At 42.0% G+C, this 9,026-nt stretch overlaps 1 protein-coding gene across 2 annotated transcripts; it reads right to left on the minus strand.

Moving 5' to 3' along the window:
* Window positions 1-2,148: 2,148 nt before the first annotated feature.
* On the minus strand, window positions 2,149-8,263 carry TSSC4 (tumor suppressing subtransferable candidate 4). Of its 2 annotated transcripts, XM_035120984.2 has the most exons (4): window positions 8,123-8,263; window positions 5,997-6,107; window positions 5,416-5,486; window positions 2,149-4,194 (listed from the first exon to the last, which is right to left on the minus strand). In XM_035120984.2, the coding sequence occupies exon 4, from the start codon at window positions 4,106-4,108 to the stop codon at window positions 3,083-3,085; it is 1,026 nt and encodes a 341-aa protein (XP_034976875.2). In that variant the 5' UTR covers window positions 4,109-4,194; window positions 5,416-5,486; window positions 5,997-6,107; window positions 8,123-8,263; the 3' UTR covers window positions 2,149-3,082. The 2 variants fall into 2 exon arrangements, with proteins under 2 accessions (XP_034976875.2, XP_034976882.2); XM_035120991.2 differs by lacking the exon at window positions 5,416-5,486.
* Window positions 8,264-9,026: the final 763 nt, after the last annotated feature.

Here is a 9,026-nt window from a genome sequence, read left to right on the forward strand (position 1 = left end):
GTTCTATGCTGACACCTAAAGGGAATACTGTTGTCTTAGCAAATTTATATACAGTATGCCCTCTTTGTGTGGAAACTCAAATAAACTTCTGTATTAAACCTGGGGCCTTAATTTTCTAAATAAAACCTAGACTTGGGGAAAGACCCTACAATTATATTAACCAGTCTCTTAAGAGTGTATGTAATCTCAGAGATTGTGAGCAGAGACATCCACTGTCTTTAAAGGACAGCAACCTGTAGTAAGCAAATTGGATTTTACAACTTGATAATAAATAGTTAAATTATTAAGGTGCTTTTGCATGTGAACTACTTAAAACCCCCAATATGATGCAGACTATTAATTTGCAAATAAACCAATATGCTACTTTGACAGATCTCTGTATTATTGAGGAAAATAGCACTATGGTTGTAAAGCTGCAGCTTTACAACCATAGTGATAGTTTCCACATATCACAATTGCCAATGTTAAAAAAATGGATCATCAGGTTTGCCTGTAAAACAGAGACATGCTTTAGAAGATTATTCCCAGCAAGATTCTACCCCCTGCAACAACAGTCTTTACTACTGGCAGTAAAGGTAAAGGGACCCCTGACCATTAGGTCCCTGACCATTGTGACTGACTCTCATGTTATTGGCCGAGGGAGCCGGGGTACGGCTTCCAGGTCATGTGGCCAGCATGACTAAGCCGCTTCCGGCGAACCAGAGCAGCGCACGAAAACGCCGTTTACTGAACAAGCTCTCTTAAACCCTACTGCAGTCACAAGGGCAGGCGGAGTTGCCACAATAATCTGGCATTGTTATTTTACCTTTAACATTTGCTTGCAAGCAGGTAAGTCTTCCCAGCATAGAGATGCAAGAATCGGAAAGTGCTTCATTTCCTGTTATTTCTGATAGTGATGCAGCTATTATGCTTGCTAAAGGGAAAATGCTGGAAATGACAATGCTTCATGATTGCAGTTAGCTCATAAGGGAGAAAAATAAAATTCAGGAGAGAAACATTTATGCAGATTGCTCCCATTTTGCAGACTGAAATAAAAAAAGTTTTGAAGCTCCTTTCCTTAGAGACATATTGGAATCTCAGCATCGTTGTGCTGCAAGGTATTACTTGGCTAGCTTATGGTTGCCACATTATGTTTTTAAAGTTGGGAAAATTCAGCTTATAAATACTATTAATTTCTCAACCACTTTTAATTTATCATCTTACCCAGATGCTAAGAAAGTTGATGTAAGTCTTAATTTTTTGGTCTATTGTTATTTTAACACTTCAAATGTTTTAAATTATTGTTAATTTTTCATGGTGATAATTTTATTGCTTTATCTATTTTGTAAACTGGTTTGAAGTTTTTTTGTGTTTTTTAAACAATCAAGTGGTGTATAAATTTGATGAAATAACAATAAATAAAATATGCTAGAAGAAAATGTCCCCTAGACCAGCAGTGAGGAGCCTTAAGTCTGTGGACCTAATTAGCCAGCTGGGGTAATGCAGCTTTGCACAGTGAGGCAGCTGCATACCCGTGATCCTGCCCTTACCAGAGCATGAGACTCCTTTTTATCCTCATAACCCTCTGAAGTAGGTTAGGCTGCATGCCTGGTTAAAGGTCACCCAATAGGATTGTTTGGGTTTGGTGGGCATTTGAACCCAACTCTCCCAACATTCTGAGCCCCATTCCAGACACTGGCTCTCTGGGTGGCTAGAGTTCAGGTGCAAACCATTATATATGTGATTTTTAAAAACAAACATATTTTCATTAAGCGATTGTGTGATGGCCTTAATGTGGTTTTGTGCAATTTATGTGGCTACCTTTCTCCTCCTTATCAGATACTCCTGTGTCTGAACCAGCACTCGAGTGAGGCAAATTTGTCAGGGGCCCAAAACAATGATAGGAAGAGCTCTTTTTCAGTCACGGCATCCCAAGGTGAGCCTAATCAATTTGATTCCACTACAACCACCAAAGAACAGATTAATAGCTGCTGCTACTGCTTATAATAGGTTGAAGCAGCTTGTGGATGAATGGACAGAGATAACAGAGTGGAAGAGAGCTGTTGCTGGAGGGAGAAGGTAGGGTTGGGTGGGGAAAATATACCTGTCAAGTCTTGACAAGCATCACCAGTTGCTAACAAACATACTGTACCTTTGGACAAAAAAAGCAGCAATTAATTTTTTTATTGACACCAAGGATAATATGAAAAGAATCGCATAGTAGGTCTGTTAAAGAGTCCATTTTAAGTCCTTTAATTCCCAAACAAATCCAGTTAATTTGTTATGAAATCACTTTACTTTAGGGAGCAGCTCTTGGATATGCAGATGGAAACATCACAGTTGCAAAGGACGGAAGTAGTGGATATTCAGTGCTGAGATCATTCTTCATATTTCATAATCCAATGAAGTCTTATTCTGGTCTTGCTGGCTCTATCTTTTCTAGCTTTTAAAAATGTGTGCATGTTCCCTGCAAGCTTTGCTTCCATGATTCTAATTTGTTGCTAACAAGCATCATGCTATATAGCAACAAGGGAACACCCATGCTGCCTTTTAAAGCATGCAGACACTTCCCATTTTCAGTGCTTCTGCAGCATATGGCTTGTTACTTACTGTGCTTTTATTTTCATTGGCAGTGTGGAAAGGTATGGGCTTGGACTAAACCTTTGTTTGATCAAGCAAGTATATTTGGATGCATCTTGGATTTCATTCGCATGGCATGTTTTGCCAGTACTCAGAGATGGGATACCAGTCAAAAGATTTTACACAAAGTGCTAAACAAAACAGTAGCTCAACAAAATCTGGAGGAGTATGCAGGTATAAGATTTGTTCCAAAAGTGAAAAACAACAACAACAACCAGATGATCCTTTACAGGCAGAGTATTTGTAGACATTTCTGCACCACTGCAAACTAAAATTTTGTCTAGTTTTGATACTACAACACAGAGGGACATCATGGAATCGGTAAATGGAACACTAAAATATCTCTAAGTCACAGCTCCAAGTATGCTAAACAAAGCAAGCAAGTAGTCAAAACTCATGCAAACAATGAAGAAAATAATTTTAGGAAAACACTTCTTTAAAAAACACTGTAATTTATCCAGCTTTAGGACTCTTCCTCCCCTTCATCATTGCTGGCTTTGGGTCGGAAATGCTTCCTATTCCTTTTCTTGCTACCATGGAATCCCATGGTCCCCACCACTGTCTCTTCATCTGCCTGAGAAGAATCTATGCCAGATCCTCTTTGAACACTTAATTCCTCCAGTTTTGGTTCTTTCCAATCCTCTGCTTCCTTTATATCTAAAGGGTCTAGTACACCCTCCTCCTTGTTCTGGGTCTTAGGCTTCTTTGGAGGGTTCTCTTTGGGTTCTTGGTTTGCATCACTAAGCTTGTCTTCTTCATCCTCCTTGGCAGCAGCTCTTTTCCTATCTGAGCCTGCTTTTGTGGGTTTCGTAAAGACAATCCTTCCAGCACCAGAACTGGAGGGATCCTGATTGAAGGATGGGGTGTAGCTTTCAGGAGAGGCTGACCTCTGTTCCACTCTAGTCTTCTGCAAGCCCCCCAGGAACTCCATGGCAATTGACCTGTTGGTCTTATCACTGGACTCTGAAACATCATCCAAGCTGTACTTGGTCCAGCGTTCTGGGTGCGCAACATAATCAGGAACTGCTGGAGAACTTTTATGAGCTGGCGGTGGCTTGCTTTGTCTTCCAAGGCTTTCTGCAGCAATCTTGCTTGAAATGTCGGGTGGAGGCAGAGGCCGCTTAAATCTTCCATCAATCACATTATCTTCAGCCATTGAGGGCACTGCTCGTTTGGCTGCCCCTTCCAGACAGTCAAAAATGCTCTGGCTGCGCTGGGAAAAGCTTGAACTCATGCCTTTCAGGTGAAACGGCTGCACAGGTGATTTTTGGTTGCTGTGTAAAGGGTCACCGCTTTCATCTGTTCTACAACCCACATCATCTGTGGGAAGGGATTCCTCAGGAGATACAGTATCAACTTCAGCATCGCCTGGAAACCCAAAGTCATCTGAATCTGAATCACTCAGTGAAATTGTGTCTGAAGGAAGGACACCCTCGTAATCGGAAGCCACTATACCCATGAAGGGTTCACCTGCACCTTCATCACCCATATTTGGGCAGTTGCTTGCTTATACTAATTTAGCTTAGACCTTGCTGCAGCCAATTAAGTTTTCCAGTTGCCCGGGGAGTTTAAAGCCTGGAACAAAAATGAAACAAACAAACAAAAAACCCAGTGAAGTTAAACTGTGAAAAGGAAACCATACCATGACACCTGCCCTTCATTTACTTCAAGAACTCTAAAAACAAAAATCCAATACAAATGAAGGGGTGGAGGGAGAAAATGATTAGCAGGAGAAACCCATCTCACCTACTGTCTCAGATAAACAGTTCTGGAGTTGCTTTTGGTTTTTTATAAACCAGTCACACTGTAATGTGTTAAGCACTGCCAATTAGTAAATTCTCTAAAATAAATTCTGTAGTCCTGAATAGGTCAAAACACTTTTACGTTTATGGGATGCTACACAAACAACCATTTCTGTCATTCCTTCCTTCCTTCCTTCATTGTTTAACTAAATCTACCAGTGTATCCTCTTCCACATAGCATAAGTAATAATATACTTTCAGAAATTGCCAGCTGAGCAATTTTCCATGTAGTAGGCCAGAACATAGATTTACAGAATATAACACTAGTTTTAACTTATAATTTTGCAGAAATTTGATGATCCATCAGTAGCTTCCTGCCAAGAGTGTCTTCTGGCACTAAAGATCAGCTGTCTTAAATGAGGCAAGGAAGAAACACTTGCATAAGACAGAGAAATGTGATCTCTTCTAGGCTAATACTTACAAATTAACAAAATCTGTGACATACAATTTTGAGTCTGGTAGTACTAAATTTTCGCTGCCCCTGAATAGTTGCGCAAGATTTTGCTTCTCATTTGAAAACTAAAACCTTATTTAGTACGACAGTGGCATTTTCTCCTTTTGTAAAAAATGAATTCCTTCTACTGGGTTTGTAACTCAGTAGTTTCCTTTTATTACTATCTGCATTGATGTGGTACAGTCAGACTTCTGTCCAACTCTGGAATATAGCAAGATCGGTATTTTGCTCTTACATGTTCCTAAAATGCCTTACAAAAATGACAAAGGGACTAGATGCTCCAGATTCATTGAATTTTCTATGGTAGCTTTGTGTGCATGTCAAACACCAGAGTTTTATCATATATTTATCATGCTCTATCTCTCGAGTCTGACATCGCCACCCCACCCACCCATTCATGTGCTAGGCTCAGTCAGTGCCCCTTAATAGCATTTTCCTTAGTCTCCAGTGACCAATTCCCTAAAAGGGAAGAATTGTACAGAAAGAAAGCTCTTTTATGGTGACGGTAAACAGGCATGGATAAATCTACTAGCCACTCACCATCTGGAGTCTGAAACAGTATTCCATCCTCTGGGTCAGTTAAAGCCACCAAGGTTCTCAGATGTTGTACCCTGGCAGTAAGAGGTTGGACATATCATCAGCGCAAATAAATAAAGTGGAGCTGAAATTTCATAGTACATTAATAGTACTTGCTGTTTGGGTAGGTGTGGCCTCTAGCCTTGTACTAACAATAATAGCTGCAAATAATCCTCTCTTAAGGCTGGAAAGCAGAATCTTTGCATATTTTATATGGTCATCAAGACAGCTATTCAGGTACTGGACTTCAATGTGCAACTTACATAGATGTGTAAGATGTGCAAGAACATTTAAATTGCCACATCAACTAAAATAAGCTACTCTGTTATCCAGGTCATTTGTGGTGAATCAGAAGAACAGAACCAAATCTAACTTACATTAGTTTAACAGCCAATGGGTCAAATTTAAATGTCCCAAAACATTATCTACATTATGTGGATTCTGGTTGGTTTGTTTTGCCCCCCCCAAAGGGAGTTTTTGGCTGTTTCTTACTCGTAGTAAATAGAAAAATGAAAAAAAATAATTTCCAGAAAGAAAAGACTCACAGGTTCTTTGCAATGATCTGATTAGGATACAATTCAAACAGGATGGCTTCTCTCAGAATAGACAAGTCCCCTTCAGAATCTTCCATACTATCTTGATCCTTGTTATTTGAACTGTGGGAAAGCAAAAAATCAATCAATCAATCAATCAATCAATAGCTAGCTCCCCCACACTCTAGCCTACAGAGTTATATGATAGAGGAAAAAGCTTCAGAAAATGAAGTCAAGAAAGTAACTTGGTATAAAGAAGGCAATTCCCACCTACCCAAGTTTCTCATCTCTAATCAACATGAGCTATGGAGAAATTACTTTTTCTCAATCCAAACATATTAATCAGCCTGCCCTGAGCATTAGCAAACTACTTATAAATTTCAAGGGATGCAAAACAAGAGTTAAAAGCAAGTTAAAAATATATTGACTGACAGTTATTGTGAACAGGGCCACAGATGTTATAAGGCTATTATGAGAAACCTGTAAGTGCTTTGAACACTCCAAAGTGCAATATAAATGCAAAATATCAGGGCTATTGATGTTTTAAGGTGCTTTAATCTAGAGTTGCTATCTCTTGCCCCAATACCCAAAGGCTATAAAACCAAGGCAAGTGCAGACTCATGTGTGCAGCAGCTCAGTCTTAGGGTGAGGATAGAAACCCAGGGGAGGCTAAACTGAAAGAAATCTCTCCCACTCAGTGACCCAGTGAAATTGATGGGTAGTAGATTCACAGCATAGTTAACTTACGAAATCTGCTGCCACAAAAAACAGAAAAAGGAAGTTGTCTTATACAGAGTCCATTGGTCCATTTAAGCTCAGTATTGTCTACACTGACTGGCAATGACTGTCCAGGATTTCAGACAGGGTTCTCTCCCAGCAGCACCAGGAGATGTCAAGTGTTGACCCTAGGCCCTTCTGCATTGAAAAAGCAGGTGCTATTCCCCTAAGCCAAAGCTCTGTATAGCAGTCATCACTGATTTACATCTTGGGTCTTCAAGCAGGGGCGGTCAGAACCCACTACTATGTTGAAGCCCCATCTAAGGTGGCTCACAGCAGCAGAATTATTACCACCATCCACTCACCCACATGTTTAAAAAGAGAATAGACCCGAGTCTCCAAATTCATTATTTGGCACGTATGACTTAAAATTATTGAACTTAGCTGGGATGTCGAAATGGACATGTTTAATCAGAGAAAAGTCACTGTTAACATTTACTAAAGATTGGAAACCTCTTACAGACTTTCCGCATGAAAAAGAAAAGAAATATTGACATTCAGGTTTGAAGGCTGAAGATAATGTTCATTTAAAGAAAATAGTCCTGCTGGGTGTTATATTGGAGTGGATGAGTTGAATAATGTTTATACAGGGCGAGTCTTTTACAGGAGGCCCCGTGGAACATGTGTACTCTGTATCCACAGGGCCTCTTTTAAAGGACTCACCCTGTATATGGCTGACAGATGAAGAATCGGGAGTTCTTTAGTTTCTTTAACTTAAAAAAATATTTTAATCCTTCTTCTATCTCTCTACTTTCTTATAATGATGTTTGCACCTCACTTTTTAAATTCTAATAAAATTTTATCCAAAAAAAGAAAAGGCCGAAGACTGCTAGTTTATACATGTATGGCTTTCGGCGCAGAGCAAAGCAGTTCATTGAGGAAAATGACAATTAACCATAAACGGCCCTATTCTTCAGAGGCCTCGTACCTCTGACGACCAGGTTGGTTGGGTGGTGTGTAATGGTCAGTGTCGGACGAGGGGCCTGGGAGACCTGGGTTCGAATCCCCCCACTCGGTCACGGGGCTCCCCGGGTGACCTTGGGCCGCCCACTTCCTCTCCGTTCTAACTTACCTCACAGGGTTGTTGTGGGGGGTAAAATGAGAAGGGGGAGGGAAAGCACGAGCGCCTTGGAGGAAAAAGGCGCGTTTGAGCAAGAGTATAAATGCAACCCGGGAACAGGCCCATTAGCTCCCCGTGGTCAGTTTGGGAAACAATATGATGGGTCTTCGGGACCATTAGACACCCCCACGTTGGTCCTCTCCCTCCCGGGTGGAATCAGAAGCACCTGCGATGGGGGGGGGGGAAACAGCAGCGCGCCTCTCCCGCCCTCAGAACTCCTCCTCGCCATCGACCTTCCTACCTCCGTCCCGCCAAACGCATCAACTTCTTCCCCCGCGAGCACAGCCCACCTCCGCTTCTCCTCACCCGCGGCGCCGCTGTGCCTAATTCCAGCCACGGCCTGCCGTATTCCGCGCCGTCCTCCCTGCGCACGCCGGGACATGGAGTCTTTCTCGTCTCGCGGGTCGCTGTAGAACCCTACGCTAGCTGCCCGTCGGGTGAACTACATATCCCAGAAGGCATCTCGCTTAAAACGCGGCCCAGTGACTAGCCTCATCCTTCTCGTAGCCTCCTTTCCCGATGCATTCTGGGAACTGTAGTGCGTCGTCATCATCATCATTATTTTAATTTTTATTTTTATTGTCCTCGACTGGCGCCGGCGGCGGGGAGAGGGATATTTCTGGCGTTAAGTGGGCGCTTCCATGGTCCGTAGAGTTAGGAAAACCTTAGAAGAGTTCTAAGGCTGCGATCGTATTCCTGCTTGCTTCTGAGTTAAGCGTGTGCTGTATAGTTGGCGTCTCTTACAGTTGCACGCTAGCTGCAGGTTGATCGGAGGGGGCGGGCACTTTTTGAGGAGGTGGGGGCTGGACGACTGAGCTGGACTTACCTCTCATTGCTACCTGAGGGATATATTTGTTATCATTTGCTATCAGAAATCCACGACTCAACGCGAGCGATTTTGAAATACCGGTATATGTGCCTGCGCATCCCACATCGCTACTCTCATGTCCGCTTGCATCTCAGTCACATTTTCTTTGTTTGCTTATGCACACGATTTGCACACCTGCCCAATAACTGACAATACGACTGAAAAGCCGTTAAGATTTCTTCCAGGCCAGGTAACGATTGCCGAGGTGTGCATACCGGTACCTAGTTTTCATGGGCGTAGCCAGGATTTTTGTTACGGGAGCAGGCCTTTTGTTGAG

Source organism: Zootoca vivipara, chromosome 1 (assembly GCF_963506605.1).
Source record: "Zootoca vivipara chromosome 1, rZooViv1.1, whole genome shotgun sequence".
NCBI lineage: Eukaryota > Metazoa > Chordata > Lepidosauria > Squamata > Lacertidae > Zootoca > Zootoca vivipara.

Coding starts and splice junctions, on each gene's coding strand:
- TSSC4 (XM_035120991.2), bottom strand. CDS start 4,108: ATGGGTGATGAAGGTGCAGGTGAACCCTTCATGGGTATAGTGGCTTCC.